The 26,490-nt window shown below is 38.3% G+C and overlaps 1 protein-coding gene across 3 annotated transcripts in view; it reads right to left on the bottom strand.

Moving 5' to 3' along the window:
- Window positions 1-13,194: 13,194 nt before the first annotated feature.
- Window positions 13,195-26,490, bottom strand: part of LOC136857706 (inactive histone-lysine N-methyltransferase 2E) — a 335,033-nt gene continuing 321,737 nt past the window's right edge. For all 3 annotated transcript variants that reach the window (XM_067136572.2, XM_067136570.2, XM_067136571.2), the window contains exon 20: window positions 13,195-15,941. In XM_067136572.2, coding sequence (XP_066992673.2) covers window positions 15,433-15,941 — 509 coding nt within the window. In that variant the 3' untranslated portion in view covers window positions 13,195-15,432. The remainder of the gene's footprint in view (window positions 15,942-26,490) is intronic.

Raw genomic sequence — 26,490 nt, 5'->3', positions numbered from 1 at the left:
TTACTGCCGGTACTGATATGCAGGGAAAGCTGCAGTAGTATCCCTAACCTTACATTTAGGTGGCTGAGAATAGTTATTCATCATTATATTTTTCACTTGTGCCAGATAAATATGTAGAATTTGATTTCCTAGCACATACCAAATAATCGGTTACGGTTGCCAATATTGGCCCTATTTTTTTCTTGACATATTGGCTTAACTTCATCATGTCCACAAAAAGCAAATGTAAATGCAAAAATGAATGTTTGTACGCCTAGAAGTAAATTGGCAATGGTCGTGTCTGTATTGCAAACAAAATGTAGGCTATTTATCAAATACAAAACCTTAGGTGGCTGATTTTCTTATAAATGTTTACACAGAGATAGCCTACTCACAATAACAAGGCATTATCTTGATTACAATCTACAAATAACAAGTAGCAAGGACGGTGCGGTGATTGTGATCACTAGAGACGGGAATTTGCCTATTTTATTCCTGTCTTCAGAAACGTAGGTTTTTGAGATATAAATCAGTTTTAGGGTCTTTTTAGCTAAATACCATTGGTTTTATTGTGCCTATTTGATGCCTTTTGACTGTATTTTGAAAAAGCCGATTTTCTTCCAGTGCATTATATTGTAGCTAGTGTGCTCGACAGAATTATCTTCTCTTTTCTCATCATCTGTTTACCCCACGAACAAAAATGGGAATTCTCAGAAGTCACCAGAAATAGTTCTAGGGAAATTTCCATCAGGAGAAACAAGGAACAATGTGACCTCGAAGCCTTCAATCCCTCCAACCTCCTAAGACATAAACTTATGCGAGAACCAGTCAACCTCGAACTATGTTGCACAACCCATATGCCCTGTACCTCCCTTTCGATGCGAACTGTTGTATGCGTACGCTTTACGTTCAGATCGTGTTGTGATTTATTTTGAAGTGGAAGAAGAAGTGTGTTTGCGGCAATGCCCAAAGAAAAATCGTTGAAGTCCTACTGGCTGAAGCAGTGGATCACTACGGATCCTATGGATGGAGGCAAAGAGAATGCTTTTTCTTGTGATTGAGAACTATGATCGCATTTCATTGTAGCATATATAGGCCTATTAATTAAGGTATTGTGGCAAGTTGTTTTGTTGCAATGCTGTATTAGTCGTGAACCTTCAATAATTTATATTGCTAAATGTACATAATCATTAAATTACTGAACGAGGAGTTAGAACGCCGGTGGTGTCTTGTCATAGAATGGATGAAAATTTTGAACTGTGATTCATTTCCTGTCAAAATAGAGATTTACAACTGACATGCAATTTTAAAACTCCCTTTAAAAACCGTGAATTTTATTACACTTCCGCTAAGTCTTCGCGAAACACAGGTTGCAGATCCAATGTAGCCCGGCTAGGACGATACCACAGCGTGTTTTACAAGGTCGTCAAGACTATCTTTACAAGAGGTCCGGTTAGTAACCGTTGTGCTTGGGGGAGGGGGCAAAACGAGTCTGAGGGGCGTAAGCTCCCAGGTTGACAAACCTCTAGTATTCCCTCTAGAGTCTTGCTGAATTGTGACAAAAATAAGGTTATGGGCGCATGTCACGGCAATTTCAAATTTTACGCGGTTTTTAATTTTCAACGAGGGTGGCGGCCTTGTGGGCACACATGATGCAGGATCTGTTGCAGGCAACAGAAAATAGTCTTCATGACATCTGACCCGGCTGAACAAAGCCAGCGAATAGAAACAAAATGTTCACAAATCTAAGATTTATATTGCCTCCATTTTCATTCTTCTATATAAGTAAGAATACCGCTAGGGCCAGCTTGGTGGGTCCCTGGCAAGTATAAAGGAGGGATCTCTCCTCTGCGCTACTCCGGTAACGTTTCACTTCTTTTTTATTATATTTTTCACCCGGTGAACTCGGCACGATACTGACAAATTATAACTGAAAATCCTTGAGGACATATTTCCATGTAAATTACTAATTCCCTTGTTCCTACTTTAAAGTTTTGTAGTTCTAGAAACATCATCTCTAATAGTCTTCTTTTTATGAAAAAATTCATGATATATACTAAGCATTATTGCCAATTAGCCCAACTGTAGAAATTTAAGATATAGGAGCAATGTAATTTGTGTCAATTTTATTATTTTTCAGATCAAATGTGGGAAAAATACCACATAGATCAACTTAGAAATGCTGCGATGCATCGGATACGAATACAGAAATCTGTATCAACGCAGCCTTTTTACCAGTCCACTTTGAGCAGCGACCAACCATTTTCTTCAGACCTATGCACTGCAAAGTTTTGGGGGTAATATGCCCCTGCATAAACCGGAGCATAAGTTGGAGAAGAGTGGCATGCCCCTGGTGGAGTCATTTAGGATTGTGGAAGAAGTCATGGGAAGTTTTGACCGAACCTCTGGGGAGGCATCCGCTGTCAGCGAAATAAAACCAGATGAAGTGACTTCACTGAAGTTTTGTCCAATCACTTCATGTGATGTTGAGAGATGTTCCTCTCAGTAAAAAAACATTATGCATGAGAGAACAAGATTGTTACCAGAAAACATTGAAACGTTGCTTGTAAATTCCTTTTAATAATAATAATAATATTTGCTTTACGTCCTACTAACTACTTTTTAAGGTCTTCGGAGACGCCGAGGTGCTGGAATTTAGTCCCGCAGGAGTTCTTTTACGTGCCAGTAAATCTACCGACACGGGGCTGTCGTATTTGTAAATTCCTTTTAGAGTAATTGAGTGTGATATTAAATTATAAGTAATTTTTGCATGCCTATTTTACACGTTAGTGCCTATTTTGGCTAATTTAAGAGCCTATATGCCTGCCTGTTTTAACTGTTTTTAGTGCCTATAATTCTCGTCTCTAGTGATCACATCATGACTAAAAATCACTGATATCAGAAAATAACATCACATAAAGCTGTGACTCACAAATCATGGTATCGCTCATCACTACCTGTGTGCGAGGCGGCGAGCTAAAACTTGTATTACAAGATACAAACTTGTACGCGTTTTAATGCCAGGTGCAAACTAGGTGAATCCAGTAACTCAAGGGCCACACACAGAACAGGCCAGTTCATTACATGGTCTTCCTTCATTGCATAAATATAAATTTTACATCCTCACAGTTTCATTATCTGTCATCATTCATCAACTAAGACATAAGTACCCTCTCCCCACGCATTACAAATTTATGACACCATGATCTCACAACATCAAATCCAAATAAAATGTTTTCCTCATGTTACTGCTAGCTCGTGATAAGAAATACGGAATAGCTCGGAGACAGACTAGAGTAGGGAAAAAAAAAGTATGATGGATAAAACGCTAAATTCTGCTGTAATAAATCTAGAATTCCGCCAAAATATCCGCTGTCCGATAAATAATATACTTCTCTGCCGACAGTCTTCCAATACCGTCAAATTTAGTGGAAAATCCACTAAGTTGGCACTGTCAATCCAGTGATCCACCCACAGACCCATGGTATTCCTCACATAGTAGCACTAAACACAAGAAAAGTCGACTCATGGTGTTCCTCGTGTGATGGTGCTAATCACATGTAATCTTGTGGGTGTATTCTTCGTCTGCGTCCCTCACCCACAAGGAGTTTAAGATCTCTACACTTTTGAATCAAGTATATTTTTATTCATGTCATGTGTTGAAGTGCTGGTCTTTTTACATCATGCTTAAATTTGTTGTAAAATAAGCATTTCCTCAACCTTACGCAGTGTTCTGCCCATCATTTCTAGCTACAGTTTATGTTGTCTTGCCCATGGTAGTAAATGTATGTTCCCCATCACAAATCCAGGCTTTTGGCACGCAATCTAGTGATAAAAAAATGTAAACCACCACCTCTCCTACCCTGCCAGCCAAAATTCTGATGGTAAAAATTGTTTCGACCAACAGGACTCCAACCAGCTAACCACGCTATCAGACTGTAAAATACTTCAATTCCTTAACGATCATGGCCACCAGGAGGGCTAAGAAACACAATATGAGGAAATAATTTATTCTCGTCCTGAGGTGGTGCAGCTCTTTTCAATAATAAATAATAATGATATTGGCTTTATGTCCCACTAACTACTTTTAAGGTTTCCTGAGACGCCAAGGTGCCGAAATTTAGTCCCTGCAGGAGTTCTTTAACTTGCCTGTAAATCTACCGATACGAGGCTGACGTATCTGAGTACCATCAAATACCACCGGACTGAGCCAAGTTTGAACCTGCCAAGTTGGCATCAAAGGCCAGCGCCTCAACTGTCTGAGCCACTGAGCCCGGCAAATGAGGAGAAATATAAACTGAAGCAGGAAATGTTAGTGCGGTATTAACTTTCACTATTTTAGAGTGAAAACCAGTGTAGCATTTTCCCACACGACCTAGCAAGATTCAAGATGCCTAGCAGGGCAAATTAAAAAGAAAAAAAAATGTTAATGCAGGGAGTTAGTGGCTACTTCAACTTCTTCTAGCAGCATAGAAAATTTATTTTCATTTATGATAAAGGAATTTAGCATATTTACATGGCTGTCAGTTTCCAATGCCATTGTGTTGGCCAAGCTGAAACAAACGCGACAACCGGGAAATAACCACAGGGTTACCGTTTATTCTATTCGATGTGCTTTATTTGTGAGTGACTTGCCGGTACAAGGCAAAACGAATCAAGTGCGATATTTACAAGCTCTAAAATTTTAACGACCGATTACTCCGAAAGGATATTTTCTGAATCACTAGAAGGAAAACAGGAGGGCATATCATCGTCAATGAGATCACAATAAATCATCTGCAATATGCAGATGATACTGTTCTACTTGCAACAAGTGCTGCAGCAGGTCTGTGTTATAACACGATAAAGACCAACGTACTGGTCATAAGCAAACATGCCATTCAACCTGTTAACTTGACAGTAGCTGGCATATCACACAAGTATAACGCTTTGGAAGTATCTCGGCAGTGTACTTGAACACAGCTGGAACAATGCTGTTGAAATAAGGTCCCGGATTGAACAGGCAAGGACTGCATTCAAGAGAATTAGCAAACTTCTCTGTAACAGAGACTTTAAGATCAATCTAAGTGTCAGCTTACTTCGGTGTTATGTATTTTCTGTCTTATTTTATGGTGCCAAGACTTGGACCCTAACAGGGAAAACCACCAAAAAACTTTATTCTTTTGAGATGGGGTCCTATCGACGCCTGCTCAAAATATCAGGAGTTGACAGAATATGAAACATTGAAGTACTCCAACGCCTGAACAAAGAGCTAGAGGTCATGTACATCAAAAAGAAGAAATTAAGAGTACTTTGTCCATATCATTCGAAATGATAAATATAGACCCCTTCCGTTTATATTGCAAGATAAAATTGAAGGAAGGAGAAATAGGGGAAGGAGGAGTATATCTTGGCTACAGAATCTACGAGAATGGTATAGGCTCAGCACCCCCACTTTTTTCCGAGTTGGTAAGAATAAGAACCAATTATCCTGATGACATCCAATGAGGATATGCTACAAGAAGAAGAATACCTACAAAGGAATTTATGCCACCACGACATGAACTTTGCGTAACTCAGGGGTTTATAAGGAAAGAATTATAACATACAAAGGGAACTTGGAAAGTTTTACAATACGCAAAAACGGCTGGCTGGATCCCATTATGATGAGGGGTGAAAACCGGTCTAGAAGACAGAAAGGCACGACCTTCACACAAGTTGTTACCAAGCAGTGGAATTTAAAGCAAGTTAAGATGTCAGGTGAATATCGTGCAATTATCTACTATAATTTTGCTCGTGGATTAACTGTTGACCAGTACCTGGAGGAAATGACTCCTGTGCTGGGGAAAGACTGTCCACATCGGACAATTTTCCACTGGTACAAAGAGTTCCAGAGGGGAAATTTTGGGGTTGAAGACGATCCTCGATCTGGGCGACCGTCTGAATCAGTGACTGAGAAAAACATTGAAGCTGTGAAGAAAATGTTGCAGCAAGAGAGGCGATTGACATATCGGCAGGTAGAAGAGACCCTCCACATGCCTGCACCAGCTATTCATTCAATTCTACACACCATCTCCATGTTAGAAAGGTTTGTTCCTTTTGGGTGCCCCATTCACTTTCAGAGAAACAAAGGGCACATCGAGTGAAATGGTGCCGAAAAATGCTAAAATAGTTTGAAAATGGGAATTTGCGTAATGTCAATAGCATCGTCACAGGTGATGAAACTTGGCTTTATTATTACGATGTCCCAACAAAATCCCAGAACAAGGTATGGATGTTTGAAGATGAGCGTACTCCTGTGACTGTGTGAAAGTCAAAGTCAGTGAAGAGAAGGATGATTGCAGTAGGCTATTCTTCACTAAACGGGGCATCCTGACTTGGGTTGTGCTAGAAACACAAAGGACAGTTACTGTGAAGTGGTACAGCTCTGTTCAAGGTCACGGCTGAACACTTGGCTCTTACATCACGACAATGCTCCAGCACACTGTGCTAATGTAACAACGGATTTTCTTGCCAGATAGGGTTGACTGTGCTTGATCACCTTCCATACAGTCCTGATCTTGCCCCATGTGACTTCGCACTTTTCCCAGAAGTGAAGATTAAGCTGAAAGGGCAGCGTTTTGCATGTGACGAGGAAATTCTGGAAGCATGGGATCAAGAGTGTGAAAATGTAACCAAAGAATAGTGGCAGAGTTAGTTCAGCGACTGGTTTCGACGTTTGGAGAAGAGTATTGAGTGTGGTGGAAATTATTTTGAAAAAGTCTAAAGTGTTCACTCACATTGCAAAACTTTCCTAGTGCCCTTTGTATAATATGAACTTTTCATGTAAAATGATTTTCTCTGGTTGATTCTGGGAGAAGAGGCTGTTGATGCTGATGAAATGGGAGACCCAATTTTGAGGTCAGAGTTTGACAGAGCTGTGAGAGTATTAAATAGGAATAAGGCACCTGGAATTGATGATGTTCCCTCTGAATTGCTGACTGCCATAGGAGAAACAAGCATTACAAGGTTACTCCGTCTAGTGTGTAAGATGTATGAAACAGGAAAAGTGCCATCCGTGAAGCAATCCTGACTTTACGTACGATCTTAGAGGATCGAATTAAGAAGGACAAGCCCACGTATATGGCTTTCATAGATTTAGAAAAGGCATTTGATAATGTTGACTGGATCAAGCTATTTAAGATTCTGAAGGTGATTGGGATCAGACACAGAGAATGAAGAATTATCTACAATGTGTACAAAAATCAGTCTGCAGTAATAAGAATCGAGGGCTTTGAAAAAGAAGGAACAATCCACAAAGGAGTGAGGCAAGGCTGCAGTTTGTTCCCCACCCTTTTCAATATTTACATAGAACAGGCAGTCAAGGAAATCAAGACCCTCAGATTTGCCGATGATGATGATGTTTTTGTCTGAGACTGCAGAAGATCTCGAGAAGTTGCCGAATGGTATGGATGGAGTCTTGGGTACAGAGTACAAGATGAAAATAAATAAGTCCAAAACAAAAGTAATGGAGTGCAGTTGAACGAAGGTAGGTGATGAAGGTAATATTAGATTAGGAAATGAAGTCTTACAGGAAGTACATGAATAATGTTACTTTGGTAGTATAATAACTAGCAATGGCATAAGTAAGGAGGACATAAAATGCAGACTAGCACAAGCAAGGAAGAGCTTACGTAAGAAAAGAAATTTGCTCATTTTGAACATTTATATAGGAATAGGAAAGATGTTTCTGAAGACTTTTATCTGGAGCGTGGTGTTGTATGGTAGTGAAACATTAATGATAACTAGGTCAGAGAGAAAGAGAATAGAATCTTTCAAAATGTGGTGTTACAGAAGAATGCTGAAGGTGAGATGGATAGATCGAATCACAAATGAAGAGATACTGAATCGAATTGGTGAGAGATCAATTTGGCTAAATTTGACCAGAAGAAGAGATAGAATGATAGGACACATCTTAAGACACCCAGGACTTGTTCAGTTAGTTTTTGAGGGAAGTGTAGGTGGTAAGAACGGTAGAGGTGGGCTAAGGTATGAACATGAGAAGCAGATTAGAGCAGACGTAGGATGCAGTAGTTACGTAGAAATGAAGAGGTTAGTACAGGATAGGGTGGCATGGAAGGCTGCATCAAGCCAGTCCAAGAACTGATGACTCAAACAACAACGGTAGCCGTTACTGCACTAAAAATATTGGATTCAATAAATAATGAGCAGGACGCAGATCTTTCCCACCATCGACCGTAAGTCATTGGCTCAGGCTCAAATAAAATTACTGATTATGTTATGTGCCTTACAGGTTGACTGGGGTGAATGAGACTTGCACATATGTCTTTCCTTTGGGCCAATGACCTAGATGACAGTTCCCTTTAAACAACAAGCAGCACATCATGTTGTCTTCCTATGAACAGAAGAGTAAACTGCCACCTGAAATGTCCGGTTGACCTCGATGGGCCACAATATGTTATAACTCTCACAATTGACCACGCAACGTCAGAATCTGCTTGGTAACGCATCTGACGTGCAAACAGGCCGATACTCCTGTTGTATCACATCCCACTCCTCCCTGCTATTTCTTTCTTCTTAGAACTATTAGCATATCGGAGCAATGTAGATTAGTGACGATTGGGGCCACACGGGGGAGCGGGCTTCGTCCCCCACTCCCGAAATAAGCGTAATGTCAGAAGCATACTTGCTATTCTCGAGAGCCTCACCAAGACACTACCCTCGTTATCAAAACAGCGAGTTCTTGAGCTTCGAGATGTGCTCTTGTTTACTATCCCTATCAGCCTAGCTCACAAGTAGCAAAGATACTTTCCATTTGGGATTTTCATATATTTCAATGTGCTTTCCAACTCCTGAACTTATTAGGAAACAAACTAACTATTTTGCTCTGGTTTAAGCATATGACTGGTTATAAACATGAAGACCCTTAAAAAATGTCATTTTGATGGTATCCTTCACAAAACAAATTCTCAAAATTTTTGTTTTGAATACTGTATCTGAAAGTGTAAGCTTTTTCTACAGTATTCTGTTAAGCAAATACAAGCAAGTTTTTGTATATTTCAGAACTGTAAAATGAAATACCTTGTTGTCAATGTTACATTGCTCACGTTGACAGTCACTACACTAAAAAAAAATTAACATAAAAGCCAAGTTTCATACACATTTTGCACTTTCATGCCTTTTGTGGAAAGATGAATTGGGAACATTTTAGTTGGAAGGGATATTACATAAATCAAATTATGAAAGTTCAATGTAATTTTGATGGTTTCAGTATTACCTTAATACATTTACAGGCAAGTATGTTGGAGTCCTGGAAACTTATAATTTGATAGGCAACTCATAACCCAAGATATTACAGAATATTATTTTCCCCCCCATTAGCAGCTCAATCACAGAACTAAGTTAAGCAATAAGTTTTCTTTCAATTTGTGAGGACCCAGGTAATGCATGCAGTAGGAAAGAGTGATAGACATAAAGCTGAAAATTACAGGCCAGTACGTTTGACATGTATTGCATGTAAGCTTTGGGAAGGTATTCTTTCTTGATTATATTAAGACATGTTTGGGAAATAAATAGCTGGTTCGATAGAAGGCAGTTTGGATTTAGGAAAGGTTATTCCACTGAAGCTCAGCTTGTAGGATTCCAGCAAGAGATAGCAGATATCTTGGATTCAGGAGGTCAAATGGACTGTATAGCAACTGACCTGTCTAAAGCATTTAATAGGGTGGATCATGGGAGACTACTGGCAAAAATGACTGGAACTGGACTAGACAAGAGTGACTGAATGGGTTGCTATATTTCTAGAAAACAGATCTCAGAGAATTAGAGTAGGCTAAGCTTTATCCGACCCTACAATAATTAAGAGGGGAATTCCTCAAGGCAGATTGGACCTTTATGTTTTCATATATATATATATATATATATATATATATATATAAATGATATGAGTAAAGAAGTGGAATCAGACATAAGGCTTTTTGCAGATGATATTATTCTGTATAGACTAATAAATAAGTTACAAGATTGTGAGCAACTGCAAAATAACCTCAATGTTGTGAGATGGACAGTAGGCAATGGTGTGATGATGAACATGGTTAAAAGTCACATTATTAGTTTCACAAATAGGAAAAGTCCTCTCAGTTTTTATTAGTACGATGATAAGGTTAAATTTCTTTACGGGGATCACTGTAAGTATCAAAGTGTTACTATAAGGAAAGATCATCTTTGGGGTAATCACATAAATGGGATAGCACATGGTTATGAGGGTGTTTAGGGGGGTTGCAGTGAAGATGTAAAGGAGAGGGCATAAAAGTCTCTGGTAAGACCCCAACTAGAGTATAGGACCCTTACCAGGATTACTTGATTCAAGAACTGGAAAAAATCCAAGAAAAGCAGCTCGATTTGTTCTGGATGATTTCCGACAAAAGAGTAGCATTACAAAAATGTTACAAAGTTTGGGCTGGGAAGACTTGGGAGTAAGAAGATGAGCTGCTTGTCTAAGTAGTATGAACCGAGCCGTCAGTGGAGAGATGGCGTGGAATGACAGTAGTAGACAAATAAATTTGAGTGGTGTCTTTATAAGTAGGAAAGATCACAATATGAAGATAAAAGTTGGAATTCAAGGGGACAAATTGGGGCAAATATTCGTTCATAGGAAGGGGAGTTAGGGATTGGAACACCTTATCAAGGGAGATGTACAATAAATATCCAATTTCTTTGAAATCATTTAAGAAAAGGCTAGGAACAACAGATAGGGAATCTGCCACCTGGGTGACTGTCCTAAATGCAGATCAGTATTGACTGATTGATTACGACTAACACTTGGGACAGAAGGATCCGTGTAACCTGTTATTGTCTGAGTGTGTCCGGATCTTCCAACAGTTTAGAATGTTACGCTAGTACTGAAGAACATTTTTGTCAGAGCAAACGTGTTGCTCTCTATTTACTATCGCTATGGCTTATTCTACTCAATAATGTCATCTTACAGCTGCGGTCATAATTCTAATTGTGCTCCTTATTACAAATACAGTTTGAACTGCATGTTTCATATGCTAACAACAATACCAGTGTTCGCAAACATAGATTCTTGAAAGACGAACAACTTCTGTTAATCTATCACCACCTCCTCCCTTCTAGTTTGTGATCCATTCCTTCGGCGATGAAATAGGATTTTAAAACTGAATGGCACTGAAGTTTGACTTCAGTAAATGGAAAGTGTTTCAGTACAGGAAAGTTTTATAGAAGCATATGTTATAAATGTTGTAAAAATGATATGCTCAATAAAATAAAACTGCAATGGCTGTAAGTGTTGGCCCATTCTGCAGGAGAATTTTGAATACTACAAGAGCCTGGATTTACCTCAAGCACTGGCTGGTATATATATATTTCGTATGGCATGAGGATACATTGTTACAATTTGGTTATTCATTAACTGGCTGGTTACACATGGGGAGAAAACACTATGAGGATTTGTGGAGGAAACAGACATGAAAAGCATTCATTAATACAAGGAAAATCAAATGTATAATTATGATGAGTCTGGTACGAATGCAGCCTTGCATCCACAGATGATTAGTTTGTTCTAACCTACAAAAGAAGTAAGGAGAGAGTTACAATCCTACGATGCAGTAATATTACAGGCGGACATAAGCTGTAACTTGGTCTAATAGGTAAGTAAAAAACTGTGTGTGTTTAGAAACATAAAAAGCTGCAGAAATAAAAGTAGAACTTCTCCTAACCAACGGATGGATTAAGGCATTTTTGCAACTTGGAAGAAAGTGTATAGGTGTAAACTTCTTTTACTTCTTGATCTTGACCACAGTAGGTCATGAAATGATAGACAGGATGAAGACAATAGAATTCTTGGATCTGGTCAGGTTGATTGCTTATTCTTGAAATAAGGCTTAAGTGTAGAGGAAGTTCATTCAGGAAACAAGTTCCTAGAGAAAAGGAAGTGACAGATAATTCCAAGAGAAGAGGACTCCAGGCTGCAAAGATGCAACTGATGGTGATGCTGGAGAGTGGATGGGGCAGGATGGGGAAAATGAAGAAGAAGAAGATGATGAGGAAGTGGAAGGTGCTGCAAAAAGATGACTCGCAGTGAAGTACTAAGGACTGCTGTATTACTTCCATGAGCAAGGAGCCTCTGATAGGGTTATTCTACTTGTCTGTCACTTACGTGACACAGCAGTGTAAAGAAGGAATGCATGCGAAATACAATCCAGCATCACAGGATTTTTCTTCTGAAAAAACTAGTCAGTTCATCTGCAAGTAAATTATTTCAACCTTAATAGATATAATTACATCTTAGATGATTTTTAAGGTTATAAATGATATTAGATCTTATTATAGATTAGTTTACACAGCAATTCAGTACTATGTGATATGAATAATCCTTCCCCGAGTCTGCTAAAACTATTCACCCTCTCACCGCACACTGAGTCGAGTTTGTGGGACCTTACTGTACAGCAATGATAAATAAAATTAAAAGTGGTAATACTGATGTTGCAATGTGAAGATTAAATGCTGCTATGCAAATAGGACCACTTTTAAGATCCAGTGGCCATTATAGCATAAGACATAAAACTTCAACTAATGGTAGATATCACTGCACTTAAAATGCTAATTACAAACTGTGATGGAAAGTCAAAATTTAAATAGTGATCTTTTATCTTTTTTTAGATCAGAGCTTTTTATTGCATATCTCACTAGCTTGTACAATCAGACAATGACTAGGAGTGCACACAAAGGCATTTAGTTCAAAGAGTACGTACCCTTTAAAATCACTTTGTGTGAACCTGATGTAAAAGAGGTACTAGTACCTTCTCGGAAGTAGAGGAATTCCTTTTGGATAATGTCATGGGGTTGAGAATGGTGAAAGGAATGGAGAAATGTCTAGATGTTTCTAGTTCTTTACAAAGTAAATACTGAGTTCATGATAACCACCATGCTGTATCACATGGCAAATGATCTTTTAAAATTAAATTAAATACAATTTTTGAAGTTGGTCAGGCAAAGGCAATTGGAATGCTAAATTTCTGGGGAGCTATTCAAGACACTAGTTAACAGTATTATCTAGGAACTTAAACAATACAGGAAAAGTTTGGATGTAGAGGTGAAATTTTGTTTGCAGAATTCATTCCAGTTTTGTCCAGCTGGCTCCCAAAGTGATGGCTCAGGTTATGTCATGATATGAAACGAGAATGAATGAGAATATAAAAAGAAAACATACTAAAATAACAATTTCAAATAACTATTTATTTTTACCATAAGAAATTATTCTGCTGTTTTAATCACTGGGATGATATACACATTAAAGAAGCCAGCAAATAGTTAAGAAAAGAATGTCTTTGTCACTTGAAAAATAACATACATCACACTTAAGCAGCACAGTAATATTCATGACATGGCATCAGACTATGTACACTTTATAACAAATGGCTTATTTAACGGTGAAAACTGTTTGCTTTGGTCACATAAAATTGTAAGAAAAACAATATCCAATTCCTTTTACAAGTTCAGATTTCGAGGGTCTGAATCAATTTATTAATGTGTTTGGGCGAGTACGGTAAAGCTTTTCACTGTTATCAGTGGGTACAAGCAAGTAACCAAACTTGTAGTTGTTACAGTTTTACTTGAAACACAGGGATGGAACTTTCCAACTTGAAAATCATAAAACACACCGACAGGGATTTGAAAGAAAGAGAAAGCTAGTGATGGTGACAATGACCTATCCATATAGGGGGTTAAATGTTAGATGTATCAAGAGCTGCAAATCCAGAACAAGTTGTACACACAGATTTAACAATATAAGAGAGAACAGACTGTATTCTGGATCATATGAGGATGTCCTGTCCCTAAATACCAGTATTATCTGGATTGAAAGGAATATAAAAATGTTTCTGTTTAACATATTTATTTTGTGAGAAATTACATTTCACTTTATCATGGAGATAACAAAAAACTTTAAAAAACGAACAGTTAAAATAGCTTTGTCACTTGTAAATAATTTGAACATACTAATGCATGTGATGATGTTTTAGTACATATCATCCAAGTTTCAATTCTTTATGACAAAGAGTTTACTCAATGATGAAAACCATCTACTTAGTCAAATAAAACATGAAATTCACACAAATGTGTTCTAATGAAAGTCAAAAACAGATTTCTATCTTTAGCACCAAGTTTAAGGCCAGGAAATAAAAGTTGATTTTATTAACTTCTCAATTTCATTGTATACATAAATGAGAATTGTAGGCATTCTGATCATTAACATACGAATAAGGCTTCATAAAAAGATATTCATCATAGTTGCAAAATGAAAATACAGTTGCCACAGCAGCAATTAAAGGATTACAGTTAGTGCAAGGACATTCTGCAAAACTAGATAGTGTTCACTTTTTGACAATTGACAGCACTCTGGAAAGAATGGAGCTGCATGCCCACCACTTAGTTAAAAAACATTTAGGCAACTTAAAAAAAAAAGAGGAAGGAACTGACCACTTTTACCATGATAGCTGCAAAATAAATAAATCACATGAAATTAACCAAATATAGTAGAAAGTAACATGCTTTCCTACTACATATGTACAAATGATCACTGGGTAAAACCCCTCCCTCTCCCATCTGAGTATAGGTGAATTCATTTTCCTGGTACAGGGAGAGACAAATAACTGAAATTCTGAAGAATGACCTTTTTGTTACATCAACTGAGAGAGAGAGAGAGAGAGAGAGAGAGATCTTCAATAAAACTGTATAATGCTAATTTATAAAATTCTATGGAATCAACACCATCTTAAAAAACTTCCCTAAATTTAAATAATGTTCAAAACAACATTCACATATGCAAAAGCAAACAGTTTTCAACAATCATAAAATGCTTAAAATATTTGTACAGTCAAAACTGTAGAAGAATTAAGTACAATAGGGGATGCAGAATTCTTAAGAACCGATCAGATCTTAACACAGTAGAAAGAAGATGTACATATGTTTACAAGGATAAACTCTTTATGGCCTTTGTATAAAATATACAATTAAAATAAAATGACAGAGAAAAGGGGTCTTTGTACAGTGAGCAGAAATGCACAGACAAAACTGGCCATATTTTCTATATAACTTCTTATTCGTAGCAAAATTCTGGAATTACTACGAAATTAATAACATACAAACTTAAAAACACTTTTCGCTTACACCACTCATTCAATACTATTTCATTTATACACTATTTACAGAGGGAAAACAATATGTAAAATGAAAGTACGACAGATTCAACACGAAGAGAGAAAAGTATTATCTACAACATTAAACCAGATACATCCAGCTAAATTTTGACTAATACTTTATGTGATACATTTCTTCTCTGTTTGTAAAATGTGAGACTGAAATCGCTGTACAGTTCTTTCAAAACTTACAAGACTGAAAAGGAAAGAGATCAATGTACATAGCATTGAGGTTTTTTAAAAATAACCTAACAGTTTATGATCTTGGGGCAGACTGATAGTACTTTGCTGCAGCAACTGTGTAGAATGAGGCATTATTCACTGAATTCTGCTGAGGAGCAGCAGCAGCAGCAGCAGCAGATGAACTTGGCTGCGAGCCATATGTACCAGTCCGAGGAGGTCCAACCATAACAACTTGCTGAGGATGTCCTTGAGGATACGGTGAAGGCAAGAGATATGGCTTCGGACTATTCCCAAGACCCTTGGAGCCGCCAGTAACTGGATATGCAGAATAAACTGGTGCACCACCCTTTAAAGGACAGGAATATATGTATGAAGATGAAGAGCTATTCTGAGGTCTAGCACCTGTACCTGGTACATACACAGGACCATAACTACCACCTGCATTTGCTGTACCATAAGGATGGGAATACATGTTTATCATAGGAATGCGTGTTCCAGCATCTGGAGGAGGTACTGAAGGAGGTGGTGGGGGAGGAGGAGGAGCTTTCTTTTTTCCATCTTTTGAACCTTCTGAAGCTAGACCTGAAAAAAAAGGAGAAAGATATGCTCTTAGCCTCTCAAATGTATTAAAGAAAATTCAGAAAGAACATGCATGTAATTTGTCAGTGCCTAATGCGGGTGAGGAATGTTTTTGTAAACTAGATTTTATATGTATCATAGAACTGTAGTCATTGTATAATCATATTTTGTGTCTTTGTTATGCTTTGTCCCTGTGGCAGCCTTGATAATTTTCAGGAAGGTAATAAAATTAAAAAAATTAAAAAATATATGTATACTGGGTCTATTACCTATTCTTAGAGGATGCGAATGACGAGTCTGCTAATATCTGTATATGCCACTCCCATTCAACAAAATACACCAGGGCTCAAAGTGTTAAAATGATTAGGTACATCAAGACTTGTGCAATTTCAGTTTTAAAATTAACAATATATTCACAGATAATCTGCTACATACATCAATCTCGTCTCAAAATCCTACTCATACAATACACATTTGAAATATATCATTCTTTACACAATCCATTCTATTCTAGTTAGAGCTCTCCTACTGAAAATTTCAGATTTAGTGAAAACAACTTCACAATTGAAATTTAGCACCAAGTTGAAGGTTTAATGAAATATGCTTTTACTGGGTGGATGCAAGTTCAGAGTGGTATAGCATGGGCTGCAATGATAGTAGACATCTTCAAATGTTGTAGATTTGCTAATCAAGCAATGTGCTCCTGAATTATGCAAAACAAATTATTAGTTCCAATTCTTAGAGGTTGCCAATGAAGAGTCTGCTAATACCTGCATATGCCACTCCCTTTCAACAAAATATGATGCTGCAAGCGATCAGGATGTGGTATGGGCACAAGAAAAAAGAAATGATCAAACACATGACAACGGTTGTTCTGACATACTTATTAGGTTCTACGGTAACAACAACGGTTCAATATGGTTTTCTCGACTCAGCAACTTTCTGCATGCATAAAGGCATGACCAACAGCTGCTTGCAGGAACAGAGTGACATGCTGTTGTATGAAAGTCCTCAACTGTTGATCAGGGGAGAGAATTCACGTGGCACAGCTGCTCGCAGAATCTCAGGCACGTGCTGCAGGGTTGGCTACAGCAACTTCGTCAACAACTTCGATGGTGATGGGTCGCCGCACTCTCTCTGGTGCGACAGTTACTGTCAATCAAAATATTACGTGCAGCCGAGTTCTGAAGTTGTTTATGAAATAACTAATAAGCCTATATCGAAAATCAATAATTTGCCTCGTTTCATTTCACGTTAGGTCATGTAGGTTTGGAATTTCAATTTTTAAAATCGTGGGTGAACGCAAAAAGTCCCCATTTATAAATGAGTTTCATCAAAGTGCTAACTTTAAGAAATCGCTTCTTAAAACTCCATAACCTGATAGAACCCAAATCTTTATATATATAATAGTAATGCTCTATGACTGATGTACATAAACGAATTAACCTTTTCACGTCAGTATCAGTTTGTATTGTATTTGATAGAATGATATGGATCAATAGCGGGAGAGTACAGTGAAAGCCATGCGACGTCACAGTTGCTTGTATTTACGTGCGAACCTGACCTCTCTGCTGCTACCTACCACAGTGGTTTCTTATCATCTTTTTTTTTCCCTTTCATTTTCACCCTGGGTTTTTCTCCTACAAGTTAATGGAATTCCGATGTGGTTCATCAGACTAAATAAACACATAATTTTCACCTAGTTATCAACTCAATTCAGTCTTGTCTGTGTGTTGGTGAGTGCACATCCCCAAAAAAAGCACACGTGAAAAAGAGTCCTACGCCAAGAGACCTTATATTTCGTAATCAGCGATGCCAATCATCAAAGGGGGTTGGCCGTAGTGCCATGGTTTGCCGCAGACAAGGGAAGTTTGTTTTCAACAAAAAGAGTGTGAAATAACATTTAGCCTGTATAACACTATTACTGCCACTTTTTGTCCTAAAAGGAGACTAGAGCGTCCTGCACTGTGTTGTGAAGCATTCATACTCTTCATGTCCTTTTTTTGTTTTTTATATCTCCCATAGCATGGACAGTCATCACGTTCTCCATGTTTAACTGAAAAATTACACTGGCATGTTCCACAGAACATGTTTCAGTGAAATTTTCTACGGTCCTAGGCACTCTTCTGTGTACTGCTTTTGGTACTACTGATTTGCTGCAGATCGCTTTTGTCCACGATCATTCTGCTCGATATTTTTTACGCTTACGCAACTTCTTGTTATTTTAATTTATGGTGTTCTTAACCTCAACAAAATAAACACTTGTAACTACACAACATAAATTTACAGGAAGAACATGCCATGGAAGTAATAATCAGTACAGGCATCTCATTACTAAATCACAGGCAACAGAATAGAAACTGGTACATAAGCTGGAAATTTACATTCATCAAAGATGTTATGCTAGCTGTTAAAAACTGATGTAGACAAATTACTATTTTGTCATGAACAGTTTTCTAACATCGAGTCTCCAACACATGTTTGCGGGAGAAATGTAGAATTTACAAAGAGTATTTCAATTTTGTGAAATCCGTAATAACAAGTACCGTTTCTGTATTCCGTAGTACATGTAGGAAAACTATAGAAACTATGGAAAATCCATTGTAGTTGGCACTCTGCGTAAAGCCTGAGCTCTGGGGGAAAAATGTATAAAACTTGCTATAGAAATTGAAAAAAAAAAAAAAAAAATTGGGACAAAGACCACCTTCCTGAAAATATTCAAGTCCAGCCAGTTGTAGTCAGTCTCGGAAGTTCCAATTCTGAAAGCAGTTGGCATGAACTAGAAACTGATATTTCTGGTGATGAACTGTGAGATGACACAAACCAACGTATGTGGTATATTGCAAATAATTATACACAAATAAAAACTTTCAAAAAAGTTAAATGTTAAAAAAGCTGTCACTGGAGGTCATGAAAAAAGCTGATGGGAAACATTTTTCATTATTGTCGGAAATTGTACACGAGACTAACCGGTACGCCAGTGTCAACATTCAAAAGGTTACGCCTCTCAGACGTGAGTCTGTCTGGAGGTCGTGGGTAGATGTTACTCTTCCTGAATTCAAGGCATTTTTAGGTGTAATCCTGAATATGGCAATGAACAGTAAGCCTGAATTACAAGACTATTTTTCCGAAGATTGGTTAGACAAGTGTCCGTTTTATAAAGATGTGTTCCCCCAGAAGAGGTTTATGCAAATATTCTGGATGTTACATGTTTGTCAACCTGTAGGGCAACTGCAGGGAGTTAGTAGAGGAGCAAAAATCCGAAACGTGGTGGAATATTTGGATTGTAAATTTAGGGAGTTCTATGTACCAGGTCGTAACATCAGTATAGACGAAAGTATAGTGGGTTTCAAAGGAAGAATTATATTCAAGTGCTACAATCCACAAAAGCCAACAAAATGGGGCCTTAGAATATTTGTTTTAGCTGATTCTGAAACAGGGTATGTTGTAGCACTTGAGCCATACTATGGGGCCACTACAACAAGTTCTCTTCCTCGACCTCATCTGTCATTTACATCTCGGATTGTCTTACATCTGTGTGATAAACTTTTGATCAGCACAAATGGTGCGACAGGTTTCCATGTATTTACAGACAGGTTTTACACAGGATATGACTTAGCGGTGGAGCTGCTAAAACTTGGATACCATCTTACTGGAACGGTAATGTTGAACAGGAAGGGGTTACCAACTTCTGCTAAGAAAACCATGAAAACCATGAGAAAACATGAAGTGCATTCATATCGGAAAGATGACAAGGTTCTTCTCTTGCTATGGAAAGACAAGCGTGTTGTGTCAATGTTGAGCACCTACCACAATAATTCAAGCCAGGCGGTAGTAAGAAAGTTGAAGGGAAAACAAAATGAAGTTCTCCAGAAACCAAAAGTTGTATGTGAATACAATAAGTACATGGGTGGGGAAGATCTGGCAGATCACTTTTCATCCGCTTATGGCTTTAGTAGAAGTTCAGTGAAATGGTGGCGTAAAATTTTCTTTTGGTTGTTAGAGGTAGCAGTAATTAACTGTTTTCTTCTGTACAGGAGCCAAAACAGTCAAGTGAAACACAGACAATACAGAAGGGAACTAATAAAGCAGTTGGTTGGAGATGTACGGAACAAGGACTCGCGCAAGCGCGGTCGGCCATCCACTTCAGATCAAGAAGAATGTCTAAATGGTCGTCCCCACTTCATTTATTCTCATCCACAGAGGAGAACTAAAGACTGTGCAGTTTGCAGTGACCGTAAAGTGAAGGGGGGACGACGTGAGACTGTGTTTTTCTGCAATACTTATACAAAAAAGCCTGGGTTACATCCTGGAGAGTGCTTTGAGAAGTTCCACACAATGCACAATTACAGATAAAAAGTGACTGTCTGAGATAATTTCAGGCTTAAAAATGCTGAAAACTGCTGCTGAATACTGTATTATACTTGTATTATATTTATTTTGTGTTTGCTTTATTTGATTTTTATAAATAACCTGTCCATATATTTGTGCTGTCTTTTACCCCCCTGCAAGCAGATTGTTAAATGGAGCTGGAGAGGCAGGAGTGTTCAGAACAAAATGAGGGCTAAGGGTTAATAGTGTTTGAATTAATGGAGCTAATCACAAGCAATTATTAAATACCCACGAAAGTTCTAAGCAAACAGCAAAACAAATATTACTAACATGCAATCATACACAGTAGACTCAACTCCGAGTGAGACATGACATGGTGTGATGTCCCGTGATATTGCAGCAACGTTGCATGACTTTGCTTGCACCAGACAGCTACTGATTCATATCATTCTACCCAATACAAATACAAACTGATATAAAGTGAATTCATTTACAAATTTCATAGTCATATAGCATAACAGCTGGATATATAAAGATTACAATAAGACCTATAAAGTAATTTTTTAATAACCCCGAACTGGGAAAAAGTTATCTTGCAAAACTGATAACAGCTTTCTTTCTTGGAAACATAAAATTCTGAAATTTATAAAAAAATGTATAGAATATTTCAATGTATATTGTGTTAAAAATCTGGAGTCGATCAGGCAAAAGGTTTTTAAGAAACAATGTCTTAAAATTGGAGCATGGTGTAAACACTTTTAGAAACAGGCACTTTATGCACCTGTGGTCGATAGTAATTCACCGTTTCCTCAAATGTTATCATCATGTTCTTTAGCCCATTAACTGACACGGGACCTCTTCTCAGCTGTTTCTGTCGGTGATATTCCTACAATGCAGCACTGCCACTGCTGCCATTCTTATAAAACAACTTCACTAGCACTATTTAGCCTCTCGTCTCAATAGTCATTGTGTTTCACACGAAAAAGTTAATTATTAGGGCTCGGATTTAAAAAAAATGCATATGCGCACATGCAAATGCATATTTTGAATGTTAGTACATATACAGACATATTTTTCTCCTATGTTTGATCGATTATCTAAGATTTCTAAACGAAATGAAAAATCAAATGAACTCTACATGTTGAACATTCCTTGGCTTGCTTCTTTCCGACATTCCTTTATACTTACAGTAGCCTCCGAAGGTTTGCTTAAACTAGTGCATTCACCTGTTAACCAGCTCATCGTCTATTGCAGTGTTTTACCAGATTAAACTGTAAAAATGCCTAAAGTTAAAAGCTCTAGGCCTCTTTTTTAATTAAACAGTCGATATCAGGTAATAGTGACTATACAAGAGACAGTGATGTGTATTGTTAAGTGTGCGACAAGAGTATAAAATACAGACGTTTATTCCCAACCTGAAAGATTTGTCCCGAATGAGTAAATTTATAACACCATTGTAGTTGGTCCATTATTGGACATTATAAATTTTTCAGCTAACTCATTCCTGGTTGCCAGCGTTTCCCCCCAGTGTGCTAAGTTGGGCTCATCAGTTGGTAAATAGCACACCAACCAAGACGCATGGCTAGTGCATACTGTGGAGGCCACTGCGTAGGCTACTTGGAGCCAGCGGCAGTGAAATGTACTATGAGAGACTGTCTCATTTCCAAAAAATGATGCCCGCCTGGCCATCAGAAAATATAGATGTTGATTCCCGTAGGGAACCTGAAATATTTGTCCCGAATGAGTAAATTTACAACACCATCCAGGGTATTATAAATTCCCTGCAACTTCTGTGGCCTAGTGAATCTGAGTGAGATTGTTACAAAGTGCACCTTTTAGTCACAGATGCAGCTTTGTATATGTTGAAAGCTGGTCAGTCTCAGAGTATTTTATCCAAATATCATTCATGTCACATGTTTGGTTCATGAACTGCATCATATTGCAGAAGCAGCGCACCATCGTTCCATTTGTCAATAAAGTAATTTCAAGTGGGAAAAAAAATAAATTCCTAAATATAGTAAAGTGAGTGACTCAGCCTATGCCCTACATGCCGTGAGACAAAGTCCATGAACTGCACCAGTAACCTGCAACTGCTGTAGCAAAGGTAGTTTCATAACTGAAGTGATCAATTCTGTTTTATCCCCCCATTCAGGTGACGTAACTGTGCAAGTTCTAGACGGTTTTTCTTGCATCGGTGTTGCCAATGATGGAAGCAATTATGGTTCATTGAAGATATTCCCAATTCTTGTACAGTACTTCAATTATAAACATGGTGAGATCAATACTAAAGTTCTTGAGGTTAAAAGTACCCCAAATGAAAAATTGGAGACAATAGGTATACTCTGCACAGCCTTACTTCTAAATTGAAGTTTCGCAAAACAAATGAGCATCGCCTTCCCTCTGTTGCCAGCGCGCTACACCGGCGAGAACAGACGATGCAATACGACTGCGGTAAACAGCCCTTGTAAAATGTACTACCGTACTCAGAAAAACAAATGAATATGGATTGAAAACAAATTCACAAGAACTACACTTTCTAACAATATCTGGCACTAAAAGAGAATATATTTTTAACAGTAAAAGAGAATGAGGAAATAACACATCACTAACGGCTAATGGCTGGCAAAGAAAGGAGGTTATGGCCTACAAAGGGAACACTCCACCGATCTCAGAGTCACTAGAACCCTCCAACAATATGAAAAACACACTAATTACTGAAGGAAAATGCAAAAGATCGCGAAGCGTACTGAAGACCATACACGCTGAGCGAGATAGGTTAACCACGTGGCGAATGTAAATATTAGAGTTGGCAACTAAGTTTCGAGATCGTGCTCTGCCGATATAAATCGATATGAATGGCAGCTTGGGATTGGTTGGATGTCTATGCTTCAGCGCATAACCACCAGACAGAGCCAAAATCTGCTAAAACGTCAATTTAGAAGTAGAGCCGTACTGAGTATAATTACGTAAAAGACACTCCACAAAATCTTGGGTTAGAAAAGAAAGTGGTAGCTTTTGTGGGAGACAATTTTACTTGCTTACTTACTCCATGGCTCTACGGTCCTTTAAGGACCTTGGCCTCCTTGACCACAGCTTTCCAATCGTCCCGGTCTTCAGCACGCCTACGCCACCTCCTGACTCCAACAATCCTCAGATCAGTCTCCACATCCTCCAGCCATCTCATCCGGGGCCAACCTCTCCTTCTCCTGCCCCCAGAGTGTCCTGTCAGTGCTTTCCTTGGAAGTCTTCTTTCCTCCATCCGTTGTACATGCCCCAGCCATCCAATTCTTCTCATTTTGATTGAGGTCACCAAGCCTGGCTCCTTATACAATAATCTTATTTCTTCATTTGTTCTGATTCTCCATAAATCTCCCTCCTTCACCGGTCCAAATATTTTCCTCATTACTTTCCTTTTCCACACATTTAATCTCCTCTCTGTGGCCTCAGTCAATAACCATGCCTCACTCCAATACATAAGCACTGGTTTAATTGTTGTTTTGTAGAGAGACAGTTTTAATTTCCTGCTTAAGTTTTTACTTCTCAGAAGGATCTGTTGGCAGCCTTAATTCGATTTACAATATCTGTCTCAACTTTATTTTCTGATGTTATTAGTGAGCCAAGATATGTGAAGCTATCTACTGCTTCAAAGTGGAAGATTACCAGCGATCCTTATTGCGACTGCTCTGACGTGCCTCAGACCGTTCAACATATCGTCACAAAGTGCCCACTCCGAAGATTCAGTGGGACAATACAGGATATCCACGAGGCCGATGATGAAGCTGTGAGTTGGCTAACAAAACTGGACATTCAGCTTTAGCAGCAATGCAGATATTGATGAGCTCAAATGTATAAATATTGTTTATTACGTACTTGTTCTGTGTGTATAGATGAAACTGTTTTTCGTGTAATTGTACATATTTGTAAATAACCAAATTGTAACAATGTATCCTCATGCCATACGAAATATATATATACTGCTTCAAAGGTGTAATCATCCACTTGGAGATTTTCAGTGTTCCTTCCACTTCTCTCCGTTACCATATATTTAGATTTAGCTTCACTTATCTCCAAGCCCAAGGACCCAGCCGCATCTTTCAGCTCCCTCAAGGCAGTTGTAAGTGCCTCGTTACTTCTAGCAGATATTACATCATCTGCATAAGCCAAAATTTGGAGCAGTCTATTGTAAATATTACCACCCGGATTAGTAGTTACTGATCTTACAGCTTTCTCCAACACTAGATTAAATAACACTGGTGATAAGGGGTCTCCTTACCTTAGGCCTTCTTCGGTTCTGAAAGATCTTGACAGACTTCCCTGCACTTTTACCCGACTTCCGCTGTTCTCCAGGGTCATCTTAGTCAATTTTATTAACTCTGTGGGAATTTAAACTCCTTCATTGGTTCCCACAATGTCGATCTCTTAACTTTGTCATAGGCTTGTTTAAAAATCTATAAAAAGATGTCCTAGTCAAATGTTGTATTCATATGTCTTTTCCAGAGTCATTCTCATGGTGAAAATATGGTCCATCATCGATCTTCCAGGTCTGAAACCAGCTTGGTACTCCCCTATAATTCTTTCTGCTCTACTAACTCTCTTTGTTATGGCTGTAGAGAGGATTTTGTATACTATACTCAGTAAGGATATACCTCGATAATTCTTGCATTGCATGCGTGACCCCTCCTTATGTATAGGGCATATATTTGCTAGTGTCCAGTCCTCCGGCATTGTAACTGTTTCCCATACCTTTTTAATTATCTCATGTATTTTCCTCACCAAACTTCTCCTCCATGTTTTACCATTTCTGACGTTATGAGGCCATTCCCTGGGGCATTACTACTCTTCAATTGTTTTATAATTTCACTTATTTCTTCAATCGATGGTGATCCCATATCTTCATCCTCATCTCCATTCTCCTCATTCCTCTCTTCTCTCTCACACTCATCTCCATATTCACCCTCCTCATCTCTCTCTGAAGTTTCATACGGTCTGATCCTTCTCTTTCTTCATTTATTGGTCTGACAGAAAGTAATGTTTCAAAATGTTTTGCCCATTTTTCCAGAATTCGTTCTTTCCCAGCAATGAGTCTATCAGTCTCATCCTTAAGCATATTCACTCTAGGTTGATATCCTTTCTTTACTTGTCCAACCCCATGGAAGAATTTTCTACCTTGTTTGTTTTCAAAATTCTTCTGCATTTCATCCACTCTCCCTTTCTTCTATTCTTTTCTTGTTCCTTAGAATGTCTTTGCAATTCTCCGTTTCTCTTTAAAAACTGCCATATTATTTCGAGTAGGTCTCTGTAGCATTCTTTGTCGGGCAAGATTTCTCTCTTCCAGAACCTTACCCACATCTTCGTCATACCATTTATTTCTACTTTGTTTCCTTCTCTCTCAAAGTACTTCCTGCGCCGTTGTACTTATTGCTAGCTTAGTTTCCTCCCACATTGTGTTGATGTCCACATCTCCGTTTCTGCCCATCTGTAGCTTTCTTTGCAGCCGATCTTTATACTCTTCCTCCTTCTTCTCATCCCTTAACAGTTCTACATTATAGATCTTTCTTTGCTCAGCTCTGTCCCTGGGTTTAAGTGCCAGTCTTTCTCGGTACTTGATCCTCACCAGTATGTGATCTGAATCACTGTCTGCACCACGCATGCTTCTCACATCCATTATATTGGAGGCATGTCACGCATCTATCAGCACAGGGTCTATCTGGTTCTTTGTCAGACCATCCGATGATATCCATGTCTCTCTATGGATCTCCTTATGGGGAAAACATGTGCTCTAAATCACCAGGTCCTTGCTAAAGGAAAAGTCAATCAATTTCCACCCATTTTCATTGGATTCTTGGTGTTTACTGTGATATCCTGCCACTGGATGGTTTTCTTTCTCTTTGCCTACTTTGGCATTATAACCCCCTAGGACAACTTTAACATCATACTTGGGCAATATACTTGCTCCATTTTTTCATAGAACTGTTCTTTCTCTTCCTCTTCAGCATCCTCTGTTGGGGCATGGACACTAACTAGTGATATGTTGCCAAATCTCCCTCTCAATCTTAACCGGCATAGTCTGGGGCTTCATATTCAATCACATTATGACTGACTGATTTCTTGACCATAAACCCTGTTCCTATTCTATTTTCTTCCTCCCCACCATTGAACAAAATATAGTGCTGTAGATCTGTCACCTCGATTGTCTTCCATCTTATCTCCTGTAAGGCTG

The sequence above is a fragment of the Anabrus simplex genome, chromosome 1, assembly GCF_040414725.1.
Source record: "Anabrus simplex isolate iqAnaSimp1 chromosome 1, ASM4041472v1, whole genome shotgun sequence".
Classification (NCBI taxonomy): Eukaryota; Metazoa; Arthropoda; class Insecta; order Orthoptera; family Tettigoniidae; genus Anabrus; species Anabrus simplex.
Note: the sequence above shows the minus strand (reverse complement) of the source record. Positions and strands in the feature narration are given on the sequence as shown.